This window comes from Ursus arctos, unplaced genomic scaffold (genome assembly GCF_023065955.2).
Source record: "Ursus arctos isolate Adak ecotype North America unplaced genomic scaffold, UrsArc2.0 scaffold_1, whole genome shotgun sequence".
NCBI lineage: Eukaryota > Metazoa > Chordata > Mammalia > Carnivora > Ursidae > Ursus > Ursus arctos.
The window spans coordinates 100,505,979-100,528,217 of record NW_026622763.1 but is presented as its reverse complement, the minus strand read 5'-3'; the positions used below and the strand labels follow the sequence as shown (position 1 = coordinate 100,528,217).

Below are 22,239 nucleotides of genomic sequence, written 5' to 3'. Positions count from 1 at the left end.
GGTCTAGAGTGAGGCAGAAGAGGTGCCAAGGGGATAAGAAGACACCAAGAGTAAGATTTTCTTTCCATATGTCCCAGGACCTACCTGCTTCACCCTAGAACTGGCCCTGCTGTCCCCTACCTGATTTTTCGTTTATCCATTCTCTAAGTTTCCTACTTTCTCCTTCTTGATCTCTGTTCTTAATTATTAATGTGACTTTCTGTATGCCTCTTCTCTATTGATTTTTGTCTTTCTATTCATTTTTCTCATCTCAAGCATTCCAGTCATCACCAAAGTTCTCCTCCTGTGCCACTGTCCCCTATCCCAAGTCCTTTCAGTTGTCACTTCTTTTCTAAAAGTCCTTCCCCAGGGCTTCCCTGCTCACAAATCTGACCAGCAGCATCATGCATGGTTTCTGTGTTTCTGTTACAACTTCTGAAAAGCAAGTTGCAACTTATTCCTTTTCACCAACTCCACAAAATGATACTGTTTGGATTCCATGTCAATTTTGCTAAAACCTATGTTGTTCATGTACTTTGTCATTTGGTGTTCTTTGGTTCACTTTTTAAATATTTTCTCTCCTTGTATTCCCTCCTCAGAGACATGCACTACATCAAAGAGCTCAGCTCTCTTTCCCCCTTGCACCTCACATGACGTAGAAGCAGCCAGAGGCTGTGCACAAGTCTGTGGGTCCTGGGTGTTGTTAGGGTCAGGGAGGTGGTTAGCATCAGAGAACAAAGGAAAGCGTTTGCTCTCATAGAAAAACAAAGATAGAATTAGAAAATTGGTAAGATAAGTGGTAATTACTTTCTCCATCACGGGGCAATGGGCTGGGTGTGTCTTCTCTCGTGTCTCCATTATCCGCTTGGCTGGGTGGTTGTTCACAGGACTCTGATGATGAAAAAGACCACAGCTGAGACCCGGCAGAGCCTTTCCTGTTATGCCTATTTCCATTTTGTCACACCTCATCTGACTTCTCTTTCCTTCTCATGTTTCTATTTAGAGCTTGTCTGCATATATATTGCCACCTTCACCCTCACCCCATGGAAGTGTTGGGGCTTCGGTGATTCTATGATCAAGCTCTCCCTGACTTCGACTTTTCTTTGTCTCTCTCCCCTAATGAAGCACTGCAACTTTTCACCCTTTGTCTCTTTGTTGTCCTTCCTAGCTTTTCTTTTTTAACAAAAGAAAACCAAATTTAATAGGCATACATTCGGGGAATCCACACAGACATGGAATTTCAAACACCATGAGGCAACATGAAGCTTATATGGGGTTAGGAGAGGAATAGGGGCCTCAGGATACAGAGGGGAGAAAGTCATTAGCAAGAAGGTCAAAGGAGATGTTTGGAAAAACAGGATGGTTCTATTATACAGATAAGTTCCTTCTGAGGTAAAAGGGAGTCTCTGTTAATACTTCTCTTCCTGGTAGAGGCTCTCCTTTCCAGTACAAATTGAGGCAGTTATCAGGGAGGCAGAGTGCCTTTCCTGCATCTGCTGGATTTTTATTTTAACTTGAAATAATCTTTATGCCTAAGTGGCACATTTTAGGGTGGCCTGCCCTGGGTCCCTACACTTGAATATACTGTGAAGTTTTCTTTTTCTTTTTTCTTCTAATATGGGTATCTTTAAACTTAATATCCAGTTTCTTCCCATCTGCTGAGGCCGTATGCAAACTGATACCACTATAAGTATGTCCTGATTTTGTCTGCTTTGCCCCTTAGCCAGAAACCATCTTTTTTTTCCTTTAAATTTCTATAGAATGTATCCATGTCTCTTGTAGGCCATATCTTATTTTGTTTTGTATTTTATTTATCTGCGTACTCATTTTATTTTCTTAGTAGCTTTTGAAGATCTTAAAGTCAGAATCCATTTTCAGCCCTTGGCATTGCAACTTTTCTATCAATAAGAGGTATTCCAACATTGTGAAAATGAAAAAGCACCAGAAACATATTTTGTATATTTCCCATTACATGTGGGCAAATATTGCTCTTTCAGATAAACAGTGCAAATTAGGTTATCTAGCATTTTTATCAGCAGGAAAATTGCAGAAATTGGCAATTCTGATCTCACCCAATACCAGCTTTGAATCCAATAAAAAATAAGCAAGCTTGTGGAAGCTAGCACTTGCTAATTTTTCTTCCTCTAGTTCTCTCCCATTAATATATCAAGTTCCATTCCTGCCTCCTCTGTGTCTGTAGGAGTTTCCCCTTCTTTGTTAATAGATGTTTCCTTGAGTTGGGCATGACTCCATTCTCTGCCACCAACAAGGACTCCTTAGCCTCTCTCTGCTCCTGCAAACCCAGGCAATCAGTCTTACCTGCTGGCTCAGATTCCTGGGCACACTCCTCATTCGCTTGTTGGATGTCTAGGGTATCATTTTGGACACTGGTTGTATCTGTTCTCTTTGCATTTATCTGTTCTGGTTCACAGAGTTTCTCCAAGAGTCCATTTGTGGGTGGGGTTGTACCTAAACCATGTTTTAATTCATAGATATTTTATTTGCCCTCTGCATCAATCAGGGTCCAACAGGAAAATGCAAATCACTATAAGCTTTTACAGTACAGGGAATTTCATCCAGGAAGAGCTGAGAAGTCCAAATAGAAGAATGCAGTAACCCAAAGAATACTTAACAGGAAGCTGTGGGAGGGACCAAAGATGGGCCCAGAGATCAGGGTCGCTGGTTGGATAGAAGCTGGCCCATGGCTGGCCTGCTTGGTGGGAAGTGGTATTATGGGTGACATGCAGCCACTGTCAGAATTGTGGACAAAGGCAGTGATGGGGAAATACCCAGCTTCTCCCTTTCTCCCACTCTCCGATCTCTTGTTAGTGTACCATGTCAGGAACCCAGCAGGAAGCCAGCAACAAAGGGAGCTAGCAAGGAAGTCCACAGGGGCCGGTGGCCAGAGATAGAGGGCAGAGCAGAGCAGGGGAAGGTAAGGAATGAATCCCAGGGCAAACACCCGAGGACTTCCTTACAGAAATTGCAGAAGACAGACATTCTTGGCAATCAGTGATACAAAGAAGCAGCCTCCCACCTCCCAGCACACTCCAGAATGGGACGAGAACAAAAAAGATGAGAATACAGTCAACAGCAACAGACCGTGGTAAGATGAGGATTGTGGGCATGACCAGGTCAGACTTCGGTGTGAGTTTTCATCAGTTTCTAGAGGAAAGAAGTTTAAAGTTCATTTCAGAAATTGAAGTATGGTCTGTGCTGTTCTTCCCTAATCCCTTTTTTATGAAGCAGGAGTTGAAGATCCCCTCCAGGTATCCATACAGAGACCATGTATGGTGGATCCCACGCAACCCTTGCAGTCAGACCCCAAATGGCAGAATGGAGGCTTGGGTTCAGCTGCATCCCTGGGTAAGGGGGCCTCGGCCAGGCCCTCTCACTGAATGTCCCACTGTCCCCACATGAGGCACCTGAGTAACTGGCGATGGCTTATCCTGACTCCCCTGACCAGGGTGAAGCTACCTTTGTCCCCAGAGCTGCCCCTGACCAGTGGACTTATCCTGACCAGCAGACTTTATCCCCAGAGCTGCCCCAGAGCTGCAGGAATATCCTACAAAGTCCTGCTGACTTGTCCCCACCTCCTCTTCCTCTACACCCTCCCTCCACACATCTGTTCAGTCTGTCTCATTGGCCTTTCCTTGAGGATTCCATGTCCGATTCTCCTCTTCCTCCTCCCATTCTTGGTGTTCTTTTTTATGTATCTTTCTCTGCATATAATTCCCAATTTTTGTCCCATGCTTCTGTCTTTTCCATTGGATTACTGGAGTGGCAGTACAGGGTTAAGAATGCAGGCTCTGTCACAGCCAAAAGGTAGAAAGAACCCACCACTAACTGATGAATGAATAAGCAACATGCAATATATCCATACAAGAGAATGCTCTCCACTAATAAAAGAAATGAAGGACTGATTCATGCTACAACATAGATGAATCTTGAAAATATTACACTCTGGGGAAGAAGCCAGACATGAAGGGAGTGTTTACATGATCCCATTTACATGAAATGTCTGGAATTGGTAAATCCAAAGAGACAGAAACTAGATTAGTGGTTGCCAGAGGCTGGGCAAGGGGGCACAGGGAGTGATATGGAGCTTCCTTCTGAGGTGATCGGAATGTTCTGGAACTAGATAGACGTAGTAGTTGCACAACATTGTGAATACACCAGACATCATTAACTGTACACTTTACAATGGTTAATTTTATGTTATGTGAATTTTTACTTCCACTCACTCACACACACACACATGCACACACACACACACACACACACACACAAACACACAGGCTCTGGGTTCGGAATGCCTGGGTTCACCCTTGCTCATCTGACCCAACTACACACGTAGTTTCGAGATTTCAGTTTCCTTATCTGCAAAACAGGCACGTGAGCAATGCTAACCTCCAATGGCAGCCTGAGCACTAAACCAACTGCCCGCACCCATGTTCAACTGGTGAGACGTTAATAACATGGCTATTTCTCTTGTGTCTTTTAACCCTTTTTTCTCTTTCATTTCCCTCCTTCTCTCTCTCAAAGTACCCACATCTTCCCCTCCATCTTTCTACCACTTCCTCTTTTCTCTCTCTGTGTGACTTGAACAACATCCCCCACATTGAAATCAGTCCCTTCTGCCATCATTTGATGTTGACCATGAACCCAGGTTCTTAGCCCTTGACAGTTTCACACTGATCTTCTCCTACAGGGACTTTTCTAAATCGCAATTACTTCCTGGCAGTTAATCTGTTTAAATCTGGTTTACTGACACACGGGGTTTCTGTCCCTTTGTCTCGGTTATTGGGCCAAGAGTCTCTTGTCGTAGCTTGCCTTCAGGATTTGGCCTCTGCTTAGACATTCATGCAAACACCCCTCCCTGCCTTTTCCTTGGTTCTTAACATTTCTTCCCTGATTCCCCAAATCCACTCAGGACTCAGGCTTGAGTTCCCTATCTCCTTTTCTTCTTTGCAGATGAGAATCGGTGTTCATCGGGTTGCCATCACCTTGTTCAGGGTTTGGTTGGATACTAGGACCACTGTGTACCTCCTCTTCATCAGTTTCTTGGTAATCGATTGCTGAAGAGAGGGAGACAGAAAGAGGCAATTAGGGATCCCATCAGAGACCAGGAACAACATCTCAAAATTACACAGTTAAAAAGTCCCATCCCTCAGGTCACTCGAGATCAATGCCTCTGATCCTGTGTAAAGCTCCCCCATCATCTCTGGGATAGAAAAGAAAACTCCAAGCAAGAGAGTCTATGTTTCCCAAACAGAGAGAAGCCACTGCAATGTAAGGGTAAAGGAAACATCATGATCCCATTACCCTTGTAAAAGATTTGTGGATGGCCAGGAAAAGCATATATCAAAGTAAATAAGAGACGTGAAATGTGTTTCTGATCTGTTCAAACTGAAACTGAAAACTCCCTTTCAAACTGAAAGGAAGAAATAGGGATTTCCTCCAGAGCAGAGCTAGGCTCTCAGAGAGATCCCTGGGTATGAAGGGGAAAGCCCACCTGCTCTGAAGATGCTGCTAGACAAGAGGAGGGTTGCAGCAGGGAGGGCGAATGCTTCCCAAAGGCGCAAAGCACAGGACACCTGGAGGAACAAGACAGACCTCCCAGGGACCCAGATCCCAGGAACAAGGGAAGGACACTCTGCAGCTCTGAGCAGGGAGCACAGATAGCAGAGCTGGAGGACCACCCCACAGGCCTGCCCCAGGGCTGGGGAGGCCACCAATCAGGGGAGGTGGGGACACCAGCCCAGCACCCCTGCCTGGAGGTGACCCAGCACACGTGGGAGGAAGGAAATAAACCATGAAGACTGGAGGGCGGAGGAGGCGGGGGTGTCTGTGGGGAGTCCAGGGAGGAGGAGACACCACGAGGCAGGGAACCTGCTGCTGCAGGGCCCATGGTGGGAGCTCCTCCTGGGGCAGGGCCTGCAGGGGAGAGTTGCACAGGACGGTGGGAGCCATGGGTGCTTTGTCATCTGAGGACCTGGCCTCAGACCCTGGCAAAACCAGGTGGAAGATATGAGGAGAACAAAGAGAAAGGTGAAGGAGGCCTGTGTGGGCAGGTGGTCCCATGGGGGCTCAGGGGGCTCTGAGCATGGGATGAAGGTAGGGACTGAGCGGCGGGAGAGGCTGCTGCACCCCAGGTCACAGCCCCCGGATTCTGGGCTTTGGGTCACTGACCCACAGCCCCCGTGGACAACAGAGTCTGGGAGGCGACAGCTGCCATCTCCCCAGGGGCAGGTGGGTGGCAGCCAGTGTAGGTGTGGGACACCCCAGCTTGGGGAGTCCCGGAACCTAACACAGGTGATGTGGGCACTGAATCTGGAAGGGTGGGGGGTCCCTGCAGTGCATGGAGAGACTCAGAGCCCCTGAGATGTGGGCAGTACAGGCAACCGCCATTCCCTCTGTTCCCATGGCCTGGGACATCCTGGTTACAGATATAATATTGACTTAATTGCCTTTATTCCATTTCTAACTGGACTGACTTGCTGTAGAAATTATTTTGTTCTTGGGGCGCCTGGGTGGCTCAGTCATTAAGCATCTGCCTTCGGCTCAGGGCGTGATCCCAGAGTTCTGGGATCAAGCCCCACATCGGGCTCCTCCGCTATGAGCCTGCTTCTTCCTCTCCCACTCCCCCTGCTTGTGTTCCCTCTCTTGCTGGCTGTCTCTCTCTGTCAAATAAATAAATAAAATCTTTAAAAAAAATTATTTTGTTCTTAACTAGATAAGGTTACTATTGATACAAGTCAATAAACCACATGCTTTATACCTGCTTTTTATTTTTTTTCCTTGTTTATAAAAACTGTTGATATTTCTTTATTGCCTATTAATAAAATTCCAATTGCTTTACTTTATATGCTAGACTTCTTAAAATCTTCTTCAAATTTATCTCTCATGAATCAGCTCCACAGTCTGCTTCTCACTCTCTGAGACAAATTAAATTTGTCTTTGAAGACACACTAGATCCTTTCCCGTTCCATGCCTGATCCCACAGTGCCAACCCTCCTCAGGACACAGGAACATTCTTCTTATAGTGTCTCTATCTGGAGAGCTCCACTGACACCAAACTGTGTTGGAATAAAACGTTTCCTAGGCAAGTAAAAAAAAAAAAAAAAGTGTGTGTGTGTGTGTGTGTGTGTGTGTATAAAGTGTATGTATGTAAATATATAAAGTAATATATATATATATATATATATATATATATATATATATATATATATAAAGAGCATTCTCTTAACTCTTGTAGGCCTTACAATAAATTAAAATAAAATTATTTAAAAAATAAAATAAAAATCATGCCTTCCCAGGAAAAAATTGAGAATCAAACCTTTAGTTTTGTATAACATCTGGCAGAACACTGGTTTTGCGATTATTTGAATAACGTTTGTTTCACCCCTTGTGGAGAAAGAATTCTCCTTCTTTAAGGGTGAATTTGACCTTGGGTTAGCTTTCTGGCTCATTACTCTGGAAACCTGATGAAGACGGCTTTTCTTCTACTGCGCCAACATCAGCCTAGTTAAAACCTAGTTTAGTCCTAGTTTAGGGTTAAAAATGACTAGTAAGTTGCATGTGGATGGGGAGGCACTACCTACAGACTACCAAGTGCTTGTCGGTCTTCCTTCAAAGTGGTGACTGTCATAACTCGGCTTATCCCTCGTAGGGTCCCTGAACGTTATGACTACAGCACTGTTCCATGACCTATTGATACCCACGGGCACGGTGCCGCTAAGCCACGGTGGATCCCGTATCCACAGCCAAGCTGACACTCAAGGTGGGTGGTAGTCAACTTGGTGGACTGCTGTGTGGGTCCCCACAAGGAACCCCATAGAAGAGGAGCAACTGATGCTGCTCTGTTGGGATGCTGTGTTTTCTGTCATTTGTCCTTCTAAGTCAATCCGATGCCACTTTGGCTCAGGTTGTCCTGTGAGTCTAAATGCCTGGTTAAGCAGACCTCTCCTCTAGGTGGTGGTTGTACCATCGCCACTGTACCATAAGCTTCGAGAAGGTTCATGATTTGTGTTTTCTCTACTGTTATATCCCCACTGCCCCAGCACTGTGTGTGGAACATTGTAGGAGTTTAATATATACTTGTCCAAAACAAAAACAAAAACAAAAACAGTTGGTCCTGGATATCGAAAGGTAGATAATAAACCTAATTACCTTGTCTGAAGCTTCTATAAATGTGCTTTAAACCAGGGTATTCTTGCATGTTGACCTCGCTGAACAATGTTTCCAAAAGTGGCAAGTCAAATGTCTTCTCCAGTTCATTGAGAACATTATACACCACTCTTTGTACAGGGACCAGGTTTCTACAAGAATCTTGACAATCCTTAAAATATATTGAATGGAGAGAATATAAATACAGACTTCCAAGTTACAGAAAAGCCCTAGAAAGTGATTTTATGGGTAATGTCTTCCAATTTCCCTCCATAGGTATCTTCTTATATGAAGTTTTAGAATTTCTATTTATTTGTATAGATACTAAATGAAACAAGTAAATCCTTCCTCCTTAAAAGTACTCACTCGTGAAACAGATCTCCTCACCCTCATTTACATTAGATGTAAGTAAGAGCGATTTTGGAGAATAATAGTGGGTTCAAAGTTAAATGATGTGTAGCCCTTTAAGAACCTGGCCAGATGTTTTAGGAATAGACTAAGAGGTGATGAGCAGCTGGCCTATTGCAATGGAAGACCCTTACCCTTTCCCCAGACTGACTTGGCCTGGAAGAACTCAAGAAAACAGGTGACAGTTCTCCCCTTTCATGAATTTGACCATAGAGAAAACATATTCATACAGCAAAGAGAAGACTTGAATCTCTGTATCTCCAGCAACGCCTATTGCTAAAATCAAACCCAAATTCCAAGATTCCAGAAATACCATAAAAAAGAAAGAGAAAAAGGAAAAAAACCCTAAAAACTGAAAACTGTTAGTGAAAGAATAATAATCATCAATTCCCAAATTTTGTCCTAACAGGATATCAATTCCCCATAGGTTTTAATGTTCTCAGATCTAAGTACCCAAATTGACGTCCACTGAAGTGATATGTGTCATTACTATTTTATTAAATTAACTCATTTAAGTTATATATCAACTCATTAAAATGACCTTTAATTCTCAGTGTATGTTATATTCTCTGCATTCCTACAAGGCATTGTACATCTGTGGAGCACTCCTGCTTCCGATTCAGCCCATTTGCTATGCTATTCAGCCCAACTCCAGTGGGCAGCACAGAGCACCATTCCTTCAGTGAGAAGCAGGATTATCTCTGGTGATAACTGATTCTCCTTTTTACCTTACAGGTACACTGGTGACAATACTTGAAAAAGTCCTCAATCGGTTAGTTGTGCTTGATGTTTGAGTCCAGGGTATCAAAATATAACTTCATTTGGGGCCAGTTTCCCAGATGGTGACGTAATAAACATCACTTACGTCATACATTTTATTGGTGATGAATTCACGGTCCCGGAGGCACTCAAAGAAAGGAAATGGCTTTCTTATTGCATTTGAAATCTCCACCTTGTGTCTTTTGAAGTGTTTGAATAGAGTCTCATAGATAAGTCTGTCGTCAATGTTCTGATCTTCTGTGGATGCCCTAGGAAGGAAAGATGCCATGTGAAAATGGTGGTCAAGATTCCAAGATGCTGGGGCTCCTGGGTGGCACAGCAGTTGGGCGTCTGCCTTCGGCTCAGGGCGTGATCCCGGCGTTATGGGATCGAGCCCCACATCAGGCTCCTCCGCTATGAGCCTGTTTCTTCCTCTCCCACTGCCCCTGCTTGTGTTCCCTCTCTCGCTGGCTGTCTCTATCTGTGTTAAATAAATAAATAAAATCTTTAAAAAAAAAAAAGATTCCAAGATGCTTGTGGAGGCTACAAGGTTTGTTTATGAAGAATAAGGTGGGGAAACTAACATCTATAAAGTAAGGAGTCCTGAGCAGAGGCAGAATAAACGGAACGGAAGTAATAAGCAAAGACATGATGAAGAAAGCATGGAGGTTAAGAAAGACTTAGATGTGGGACTGAAAAAGTCTGTTCCAGTCTGTCTGGGTCAAAGCCATTGTAAAGATACCTGCCCATATCTGAAATATTTTTGTAATTAAAAAAATTTAAATTTAGACAAAACTGAGATGGCGCGAACAGAGGAATGAAAAGGAATGGAATAAACTACATTCCAATAAAACAATTTTGGAAAAAAGGAAAGCAATGGGATAAAAGTCTAACCTTGAAAATACTTAACAGCTAAGAGAAAAAAAATATCAGAAAGATAAAAACCAGCTCTCCCCCATGCCATCCTACATTATAAAATTAGTTTACGAAGGATAAGATGTGGTTAATAGTGACATGAAGCAGTATACATTGATAATTTTATAAGAATACCCAACATTTTCCCCGGGACATCTGGTCCTACTTTGTGTTCTTATAAATCGGTCTGTGTGATTGTTATATATAGTATATCTTTTCAGGCATCTGAATTTCAGAAATCACTGATGTTTCCTGTGAAAGTAATTTTAAACCTGAGTCTATAATTCCAATTTTTAGTTGATCATTTTATTGCTCTGCTAATAATGTGTTAATCAACATCTTGTATTATGAAGACTTAGAAGCATTCTTTGTCAAACCAGAAGAGAGTTATTGCCACTTCCCAGTACTTAGCATGCCTCAGGGAATAATAATGTCACATTATTGTGTCAAATTCCTGCAAAAGAAATGTTTCAGTTCAAAGATTGCAGATGGAAAAGAAGCATTTGTCTTCTCTTTTATTAAAAGCCCTGCTAAAATGATAATAAAGAAACTGGATTCACAACGACGAAGGGAAGGGGAGGACAATGAGCACAAGAGAGATTCCCATCAAAATCTATGCGACAAAAGTGGTCAGGAGAGGGCTAATTGCTGTTGTAGGTGGAGGATGCTCCCAGAGGTCAGAAAAATGACCGGTGTGCCCTGAAGAACCCTGACAAGGGAGACATGGTGCTGAAAACTTCCGTAGTATTTTAAAAATGGAGAACAGAACAGTGCAACCTCTAACCCCTCACCCTACAAGCTGACCACCTAGAGCCAAGCAGCCTCTCAAAGGCAAACATTGCTGACCTTTCTATCACCATGTGTGAAGCTTGCCTCTTACTGGGTTCCATATCCATGAGGGATAACACATCAGGTATGCCTTTGCCTGACATTCACTCATCATCCACGCTGCTGGATGAATGAAAGTTGGTTCCTTTTTGTAGTTGTAGGTCCTCCACTGTGTGGACCTACCACCACCTGCTTACTCATTTTCCTGTTGATGGACATTCAGATTGATTCCAGTCTGGGACTTGTATGAATAAAGCTGCTGTTTGTGTACATGTCTTTTTATGGCATGATGTTTCCATTTCTCTTGGGTAAATAATTAGGCGTGGGTCATTGCGTGAGTACGCTTAGACACTTCAGAATCTGCCAAACTGTTTTTCAAAGTTATTAGAGATAGTTTTTCTTTTCTTTTTTTTTTTAAAGATTTTATTTATTTATTTGACAGAGATAGAGACAGCCAGCGAGAGAGGGAACACAAGCAGGGGAAGTGGGAAAGGAAGAAGCAGGCTCCCAGCAGAGGAGCCTGACGTGGGGCTCGATCCCAGGACTCTGGGATCACGCCCTGAGCCGAAGGCAGACTCCCAACCGCTGTGCCACCCAGGCGCTCCTAGAGATAGTTTTTCTAATTTTAAATGAGTATGATGTGGGATCTCATACAGTTTTAATTTGTATTCCTTTAATGACTAATGATATTGAGCACGTTTTCATATGCTTATTGGCAATTCATGCATCTTCTTTTGTAAAGTGTCTGTTCAAGTTTTTGATCCATTTATATTCTTGGGTTGTCTTTTAGTACTTACTGAAGTGTAGCAGTTTGTTTTATATTATGGAAAGAAGTGTTTTTGTTTAATTTACGTCTTACGAACATTTTTCTTCCAGTCTGTGCTTTGCTTAACCATGTGTTTTGATGAGGAGAAATTTTTAATTTTGAGGAAGCCAAATCCATCAATTCTTTTCTTCTGTGGTTAATAACTTTAATGCACTAAGAAATCTTTGCCTACCACAAATTAATGAAAATATTCAAAAAGCAATTTACAATGTAAGCATGGGTCTATTTCTGGATTTTCTAATCTGTACCACTGATCTATTTGTCTATCCTTATGCCAATAGCATATTGGCTTGCACCCTATACTTATATAAACTCTTGAAGTCAATTAGAGAAAAATAGTCTTGGCTTTTCTAGGTCTTTTGGTTTTCCATGTCTCTTAAAATCAATTTGTCAATTTCTACAAGAAAAGCCTTTTGGATTTTTATACAGTTTGCACTGAACCTTCAGAGAAATTTGGTGACAACTGATATCTTAACAATATTGAGCTCCAATCTGTTAACATTGTATAGCTCCCCATTTATTTAGTTTTTCTTAATTTTGTCTAGAAGTGTTCATAATTTCCAGTAAAGAAGTCATACACATCTGGCTGGGGAATTTAAGAAACAAAACATGAACATAGAAGAAGGGAAGGAAAAATAAAATAAGATAAAAACAGAGAGGGAGGCAAACCATAAGAGACTCTTAACTATAGGGAACAAACTAAGGGTTGCTGGAGGGGAGGTGAGTGGGGGATGGGGTAATTGGGTGATGGGCATTAAGGACGGCACTTTGATGTAATGAGCACTGGGTGTTATATGCAACTGATGAATCGCTAAATTCTACCCCTGATACTAATAACACGCTATATGTTAACTAAAGTGAATTAAAAAAAAAAAAAGAAGTCACACGCATCTTTCATTAAACTTATTCCTAACTAGAAATGGTGTTGCTTTTTAAGTTGGTATTGCTTTAAACGGTATTGCTTCTTAAATTGCTTGTTATAATTGGATGGGAATAAAACCGGTTTTTGAAAATATTAACCATGTATTTATAACCCTGCTAAATTCTTGTATTCCAGTAATGTATTTGTAGATTTCTTTTGGATTTTATAGAAAATGAATAATCATGTCATCAGCAAGCAAAACTCCTTTACTTTTGTTTTTACAACAATTATTTCTTTTTATTGTACTGGTTAGGAGTTTAGACACAATATTGCAGAAAAGTAGTGAGAATGGACTTCCTTGTCTTGTTTCCAATCTTAGAAAAAAAGCACTTAGTATCACCATTAAGTATGATGTTTACTGTATACATTGTGTGTGTGTGTGTGTGTATTTTTAATGAGACTGAGGAAGTTACTGTCTATTCCTAGTTTGCCGAGAGTTTTCTCATGGACCAATGTTGAATATTCTCAAATGCATCTGCTGAGATTCTTCTATGGTTTTCTTCCTTTATTCTTTAATTTAGTGAATCACATCAATTGATTTCCAGAGCCTTCTCTTAAGTAGGAACAGATAACCACAGGTCAGCCGAGTTTTGAGAAAATTCTCAAATATCAGAATAACACACAATAAGAGAAAAAAAGTTATTCTAAGAGAAACAGAGATATTGTAGAAAATGAGAAACTTTCAAAACTTCTAACATTTTAAGGGAGATTTGAGAATACACACTGCACCCGAGGATACAAAAAAAGAGAAAGTGATTGTGGTCTTAGATTATTTTTAAACTGATTTTTGGAAGTTCACCAAAATTTACTAAAATGATTGCAAAAGAAAGTTGAAGAAGTTTTCCAGAAAATTAAGAGATTAAAAGGAAAAAAAGTAAATTTGAAAGAAAATATAAGAGCATTAAGGTAAGTTTAGGTGGTCTAATAGCCACTTAATTGGAGTCAAGAAAGCTGTGCAAGCAGCCAAGGAAACAGTCAGAAAAACTAAGAGGCAGCCCACGGAATGGGAGAATATATTTGCAAATGACACTACAGATAAAGGACTGGTATCCAAGATCTACAAAGAACTTCTGAAACTCAATACACGAGAAACAAATAAACAAATCAAAAAATGGGCAGAAGATATGAACAGACACTTTTCCAATGAAGACATACAAATGGCTAACAGACACATGAAAAAATGTTCAAAATCATTAGCCATCAAGGAAATTCAAATCAAAACCACACTGAGATACCACATTACGCCAGTTAGAATGGCAAAAATAGACAAGGCAAGAAACAACAATTGTTGGAGAGGATGTGGAGAAAGGGGATCCCTCCTACATTGTTGGTGGGAATGCAAGTTGGTACAGCCACTCTGGAAAACAGTGTGGAGGTCCCTTAAAAAGTTAAAAATTGAGCTACCCTATGATCCAGCCATTGCACTACTGGGTATTTACCCCAAAGATACAGACGTAGTGAAGAGAAGGGCCATATGCGCCCCAATGTTCATAGCAGCAATGTCCACAATAGCTAAATCGTGGAAGGAGCCGAGATGCCCTTCAACAGATGACTGGATTAAGAAGTTGTGGTCCATATATACAATGGAATATTACTCAGCTATCAGAAAGAACGAGTTCTCAACATTTGCTACAACATGGACGGCACTGGAGGAGATAATGCTAAGTGAAATAAGTCAAGCAGAGAAAGACAACTATCACATGATTTCTCTCATCTATGGAACATAAGAGCTAGGATGATCAGTAGGGGAAGAAAGGGATAAAGAAAGGGGGGGTAATCAGAAGGAGGAATGAAACATGAGAGACTATGGACTATGAGAAACAAACTGAGGACTTCAGAGGGGAGGGGGGTGGGGGAATGGGATAGACCGGTGATGGGTAGTAAAGAGGGCACGTATTGCATGGTGCACTGGGTGTTATACAGAACTAATGAATCATTGAGCCTTACATTGGAAACCGGGGATGTACTGTATGGTGACTAACATAATATAATAAAAAATCATTAAAAAAAAAAAAAAAAAAGAAAGCTGTGCAAGGAAATTACAGAGGAGAAACATATCAAGAGAATTACTTAAAAAAATACCCTGGAGTAGAGGGATGTGAATTTTTTAAAAGAGTATTTAGAAAAATGAATTTAAAAAGACATAAACCAAAGCACTTCATCATGACACGACAACACCTAAAAAACAAAGAGAAAAACTTAAAAGCTCTCAGTAAGAATCAAGAAACTGGTCAACTATGGAGGAATGATGGCAAGAACAACTCGAGACCAACATCTCATCAGTCACAGTGCCTGTGAAGCCAGCTCTTCAATACTCAGTGCTAATCAGGACAACTTCAGATATGGGAGGCTCAGAAATTTTACTTCACAAACATCCATCTTGAGTGTTTTTCTTATTTCCTTTATGTATATAAAAAGTTTTAAAACGAAGTCACCTAGTATGGTTCTAGTTTGTTTACCTAATAAATAGATGTCTAATCCTGAGCGGCACACACCCACTCTTAAAAGCATTCAAGAGGGGGGCGCCTGGGTGGCTCAGTCAGTTAAGTGACCGACTCTTGAGTTTGCCTCAGGTCATGATCTCAAGGTCATGAGATAGAGCCCTGCTTTGCGTTCTGTGCTGGGCATGGAATCTCCTTGAGATTCTCTTTCTCTTTCTCCCTCTGTCTCCCTCCCCCTACTCACTCTCTCTCTTTAAAATAAATAAATAAATCCTTAAAAAATGCAGTATGTTGGATTCAGAAAAACAGGCAAGGAAGATGTGAAAATTAGAAACCAGTGGATCTAATCCCAGAGACATTAAAAGGAAACCCAAGATGGCAGTCCAGCAGCAGCTCAAGGACATTGTCTGTTTGGAACGAGTGATGATTACAAGGTACAGATGAGTGTGATGAACGACAGTAATATCATAAGGGATGGGAAGAAGGAATTGGAAATACTCTGTTACAAGGTATCTGTGCTACAGATGAAATGGTATAAAGTGTATACTGAAATCTCTAGGCAACCACTAAAAACATTTGAAAAGAAGTACAACCGATATGTTAATAGAAGAGATAAAATGGGATCATATAAAATGCTAACTTAAAACCAGACAAGGTGGAAAAGAGAAGGAAAAAAGAAACAAAGCAAATGCAAAGGAATAAGGAACAATAGCAAACGTGGTAGACATTAATACAGTATATAAATAATTACGTTCCGTGTGAATGGTCTAAATACTCCAGTTAAAAGCAGAGATTGTCTGTGGGGGAGCTAAGATGTAGCAGGAGGACCCTAGGCTCATCTTGTCCCTCGAACACAGCTGGGTAACTATCAGTCATTCTGAACACCCAAGAAATCAGCCTGAGGACTGACAGAACAAACCGAATGACTGAAGGGAGAGAAGAGGCCACGCTGGGGAAGGTAGGAAGTGCAGAGACATGGTTTAGGAGAGAAATAGACCATGAGTGCTGCGGAGGGGAGGGAGCCCTGGTTGCAGAGAAACGTGAGAGAGAGAGAGGAGCACACAGAGATATGCACAAGGAGAACCCGTCCCCAAAGCCACGGGCTGGGAAAATGAGAGGGGCTGATTTTGTGACTTCTTGTAACCAGCAGGGCTTGAAGACTGGAGTTTTAAAGGTTGGTGGGCATGGTGAGATAGAGCCCTGAGGGTGCTGCCCTGCTTCTGGAGAGAAGGCAGGGAAACAGCCCTGGGACAGATGACGCAACCTGAGGACCACCTGGGCACGCAGGGGCGAGATTATTCGCTCTTCTTGGAGGGCATCCGTGAGAGAGAGCATTCGCAGAGCTGCCTCTCCAGGGACGAGTGTGCCCGTGAGCACCATTTCCATCCCCTGCCCTTCAGCCTAAGCACAGGGCCACCTGATTAGTGCAGCTCAGTCCCAACACTGGATGTCTAGCCTGCTTGCTCCAAGTTCCATGCCCCTGCGCTCTGGCACGACTGCCCTTGTCGGTCAGATCTCCCTCAGTCCCAGCACCGTGGGACCTTCCCCCCAAGAAGACTAGCATAGGCCCCCACCACAGCACGTAAACAACCTAACCTTAAACCTAAAGGAGCTTGAAAAAGAACAGCAAGCAAAGCCTATGGCCACTGGTAGAAGGGAAATACTAAAGATGAGAGCAGAAATAAATGATATAGAAACTAAAAAAACAATAGAGCAGATCAATGAAACCAGGAGCTGCTTCTTTCAAAAAATCAATAAAATTGATAAACTCTTAACCAGACTTATCAAAAAGAAAAGAGAAAGGACACAAACAAAATCACAAACAAGAGAGGCAAATTAACAACCAGCACCACAGAAATGCAAACAATTGTAAGAGAATATTATGAAAAACTCTACACCAACAAGTAAGGCAATCTGGAGGAAATTGGTAAATTCCTAGAAACATAAACTACCAAAACTGAAACAGGAAGAAATAGAAAACTTGGACAGATTGATTACCAATTAAGAAATCACATCAGTAATCAAAAATCTCCCAACAAACCAAAGTCCAGGGCCAGATGGCTCCACAGGTGAATTCTACTAAACATTTAGAGAAGAGTTAATACTTATTCTTCTCAAACTATTCCAAAAAATAGAAGTGGAAGGAAAACTTCCAAACTCATTCTATGGGACCAGCATCACCCCGATTCCAAATTCAGACAAAGACTACATTAAAAGAGAGAACTACAGGCCAATATCTGTGATGAACACGGATGCAAAAATTCTCAACAAAATACTAGCAAGTCTAATCCAACAGTACGCTAAAGAATTATTCACCACAACCAAGCAGGCTTTATTACTGGGCTGCAAGGATGGTTCAATATTTGCACATCAGTCAATGTGACACATCACATTAATAAAAGAAAGGGTAACAACCATATGATCCTTTCAAAAGATGCAGAAAAAGCCTTTGACAAAGTACAACATCCATTAATGATAAAAACCCTCAACAAAGTACAGTTGGAGGGAACATACCTTGATATAAGAAAGGCCATATACAAAAAACCTACAGCTAATATCATCCTCCATGGGGAAAAACTGAGAGCTTTCCTTGTATAGTCAGGAACAAGACAGGGATGTCTACTCTCACCACTGTTACTTAACATAGTACTGGACATCTCAGCCACAGCAATCAGACAACAAAAAGAAATAAAAGGCATTCAAATCAGCAAGGAAAAAGTCAAACTTTCACTATTTGCAGATGACATGATACTCTATACAGAAAACTCAAAAGACTCCGCCAAAAAATTGCTAGAACTGATACGAGTTCAGTAAAGTCACAGGATACCAAATCAACATACAGAGATCTGTTGCATTTTTCTACACCAATAATGAAGCAGTGGAAAGAGAAATCAAGGAATCAGGCCCACTTACTATTGCACTAAAAACAATAAGATACCTACAGATAAACCTAACCAAAGAGGTAAAAGATCTGTACTCTGAAAACTATAAAACACTGATGAAAGAAATTGAAGAGGAAACAAAGAAATGGAGAAACATTCCATGCTCAGAGATTGGAAGAACAAATGTTGTTAAAATGTCTATATTACCCAAAGCAATCTACATATTTCATGCAATCCCTATCAAAATCCAAACAATTTTTTACGGAGCTAGAACAACCAATCCTATTGTATGGAACCACAAAGACTCCGAATAGCCAAAGTAATGTTGAAAAAGAAAACCAAAGCTGGAGGCATCACAATTCTGGACTTTAAGTTGTACTACAAAGGTGTAGTGATCAAGACAGTGTGGTACTGACACAAAAACAGACACATAGACAATAGCACAGAATAGAGAGCCCAGAAATGGACCCACAACTATATGGTCAGTTAATCTTCGATAAGCAGAAAAGGACATCCAACGGGAGAAAGAGTCCCTTCAACAAATGGTGTTGGGAAAACTGGACAGGAACACGCAAAAGAACAAAACTGGACCACTCTCTTACACCCTACACAAAAATAAATTCAAAATGGATTAAAGACCTAAATGTGAGACAGAAAACTATTAAAATTCTGGAGGAGAACACAAGCAGTAACCTCTTTGACATCAGCTATGGCACTGTTATACTGAATCTGTCTCCTGAGGCAAGGGAAACAAAAGCAAAAATAAGCTATTGAGACGTCGTCAAAATAAATAGCTCTGCACAGTGAAGGAAACAATAAACAGAACTAAAAGGCAACCTACAGAATGGGAAAAGATGTTTGCCAGTGATGTATCTGATAAAGGTTGGTATCCAAAATCTGTAAAGAACTTTTAAAACTCAACACCCAAAAAACAGATAATCCAGTTAAAAAATGGGCAGGCGACATGAATAGATATTTTTCCGAGAAGACATCCAGATGGCCGACAGACACATGAAAAGATGCTCGACATCACTCGGCATCAGGGAAATACAAATCAAAACTACAATGAGATATCACCTGCCCCTCCCCCCAGCTCTTTCTCTCTCCCTCTCTCATAATAAATAAATAAAATCTTTGAAAAATATACAGGCTCTGGATAAATTAGCAAGAATAATTTATCATTTAATCTTATGACCTAAAAACAAGGAACATACCATTTTTTCCCAGTTTGTGAAATGTGTATCGATATGGATCATAATCTTGGCCACAAAAGAGGTCTCAATAAATTATAAGTAGATGTTGAACAGGCTGCAGGTTAAAGAAAAGAAGAGATCCAGAGACTTTACAAAAGGAAAAGTAGTGTGTTGGATCAAAGATGATATAGACCTCGTGGTTAGAGACTATTTCAAAAATAGAGGAGGAGCAATATCCCATTGTATACAGACACCACATTCATCTTTCTCCATTCTTTCTATCAAAGGACACTTGGGCTGCTTCCATATCTTGACTATTGTAAATAATGCTGCAATAAACATAGGGGTGCATTTATCTTTTTGAATGAGTTTTGTTTGTTTGTTTGTTTTCTTTGGGTAAATACTCAGTAGTGGAATTACTGGATCATATGGTATTTCTATTTTTAATTTTTAACACAATGGGATCTTGCCATTCATGACAACATGAGTGAAACTAGAGAGTATTATGCTAAGTGAAATAAGTCAGACAGAAAAAGATGATATGATTTCATTTACATGTGGAATCTAAAAAACAAAACAAACAAAAAACCAAAAAAATCAGACTTCCAAATTCAGAGAACAAACTGATGGCTGCCAGAGGGGAGGTAGGTGATAGAATGGGTGAAATAGGTAAAGGGGATTAAGAGGTACAAACTTCCAGTTATAAAATAAATAAGTGAGAGAGGAAAAGTGCAGCAAAGGGAATACAGTTAATAATATTGTAATAACGTTTATGGTAACACATAATGACTACACTTACGGTGAGGAACACTGAGTAATGTACAGAATTGTTGCATCAATACACTGTACTCCCGAAACTAATATAACACTGGATGTGAATTACACTTCGATTAATAAAGAGATCAACAATAAAAAAATTTTAGCCTAAAAAACATGAAACTGGGGCGCCTGGGTGGCACAACGGTTAAGCGTCTGCCTTCGGCTCAGGGCGTGATCCCGGCGTTATGGGATCGAGCCCCACATCAGGCTCCTCCGCTATGAGCCTGCTTCTTCCTCTCCCACTCCCCTGCTTGTGTTCCCTCTCTCGCTGGCTGTCTCTGTCTCTGTCAAATAAATAAATAAAATCTTTAAAAAAAAAAAAAAACATGAAACCGTCATACTAAGGAAAAAAAGAGGAAGAAAAAGTTAAATAATGAAATGAGTAAAGATGGTTCAACATTAGGAAATCTCTTTAGATAATTTAGTACAAAAACAATCAAAAGGAGGAAAAAAGCATATAAATATATCCCTAAATTATTTTAAAAGGGAATTGGTAAGACCTAGCAGCTATTTTTATAAAAACCATATGCAATAGATAGATGCTAATATAATATAAAGTCCCCCAGAATTATAAAAATTAAGTGAAAGATGAAGTAATTTAAATAGGAAAAAAAGACAGCATTGTCTACCATTACCATCGTTTTTATTTAAATTTTTATAAGTTTTAGCTAATGAAATAGGGTAAGAAAATGAAGTCATGGTATAAATACTAAAATGACATACATTACGTGTCCTACAATTATATACATAGAAATCCTAGAGACCAAAGTAACTCCATAAGAACTAGAAAAGGAATTTACCAACATGCACAAATTTTAAAAAATAGATAAATGAAACTTATAGATTTTGTTTAGAACAATATAAACTGAGAAGAAATAACACTTGAGAAACAATAGCAAATACAATGCATGTATATTTATAAGCATCTGAAACGTATAGACCTATATGGAGAAAACTCTAAAATCCTATTAAAGGAAATTAAACAATATCTAAATAAACAGATATATAAGTCACCCTCAGTTAAGAAAACATAGTAATTTTAAAATGTCAATCCTTCTGAAATTACTGTGCAAGTGTGATGCACTTGCAAACTGTAATTCCATTGAAACTGGGTAAGTAGTCATATAGAAACTTATGTGATAGAATACATATTTGAGTCAAGCCAAGAAAAACATACAATGAAAGTAGGTAGAGGAAGATTTAATAGATACAAATGTAAAACCAAAGTAATACAGATATTAAAAGGCAATGTGGAAAATATTTTCAACACGTATGACATAGGGTTAATATATCTGACATACAAAGATTCCAGGCTATTAATAACATGTGACAACCCCAAAGAAAACAGACCTAAAGAGACAGCTTAGGGAAAAGGAAATGTCCAATAAATATATGAATGCATATGAACTGAAACATCAGTGAGAGACCATCTCTTCTAGTTAGACTGGCAAACACAATTTCGTATGTGATGATACAGTGTGGGAGAAGATTTAGGAAAATATACCTTGCTGGTGTGAGCTTGAATTGCTAAAGCCTTTTCAGAAGAGATCTGACAATAATCTATAAATTTTAAGATACACTAGTGATGAACCTAGCAATCATTTTTGGAACCTATCCCGTGAAAATAAAAACAATATGCATCTTAGAGAAACTCCAGAACTTTCAGTGGCTCCCCATTTCCCCCAGAGTAAAAGCCAAGTTCTTACAGTGTTCAGCCTTTCTCTCCTCTCCCCTAGCTCATCTCTCTCTGGTCACACCCTCCTCTTCGCTGTTTCTTGACTACATCAGGCACACTCCAAGCCCAGAAACTTGGCTCTGGCTCTTTCTTTTGCGTAGCATGTTCTCCGTCCAGACATCCATGGAGTGAACTACCTCCCTCATCTCTTTAAGGTCCTTGCTCCATGCCCCCTTCTCAATGAGGCCTGCTTTGATCAACCTACTTAAAATCACAACTACAGCCCCCTACTTTACCCCCATATTCCCAGTCCCCTATTCTAGCTCTCTTTTTATACATGTCCTTATCATTCCCTAACATATTAAATTACTTACTTATTTATTTTATTTAGTGTTTACTGTCTTATTCAGTGCCTGTCTTCTC

General features: G+C 40.5%; 1 protein-coding gene across 14 annotated transcripts in view; it reads right to left on the bottom strand.

Annotated features, from left to right (window-relative positions):
- Positions 1–22,239, bottom strand: part of SP100 (SP100 nuclear antigen) — an 89,134-nt gene that overhangs the window by 52,529 nt on the left and 14,366 nt on the right. For 11 of the 14 annotated variants that reach the window (XM_026491735.4, XM_044380883.3, XM_044380884.3 and 8 more), the window contains exons 2-7: positions 9,422–9,584; positions 8,152–8,320; positions 4,986–5,057; positions 3,082–3,144; positions 2,299–2,448; positions 787–870 (exon numbers count right to left, since the gene is read on the bottom strand). In XM_026491735.4, the coding sequence (XP_026347520.2) occupies positions 787–870; positions 2,299–2,448; positions 3,082–3,144; positions 4,986–5,057; positions 8,152–8,320; positions 9,422–9,584 (701 nt within the window). The remainder of the gene's footprint in view (positions 1–786; positions 871–2,298; positions 2,449–3,081; positions 3,145–4,985; positions 5,058–8,151; positions 8,321–9,421; positions 9,585–22,239) is intronic. The other 3 variants (XM_044380891.3, XM_048214092.2, XM_048214093.2) reach the window with 1 other exon arrangement.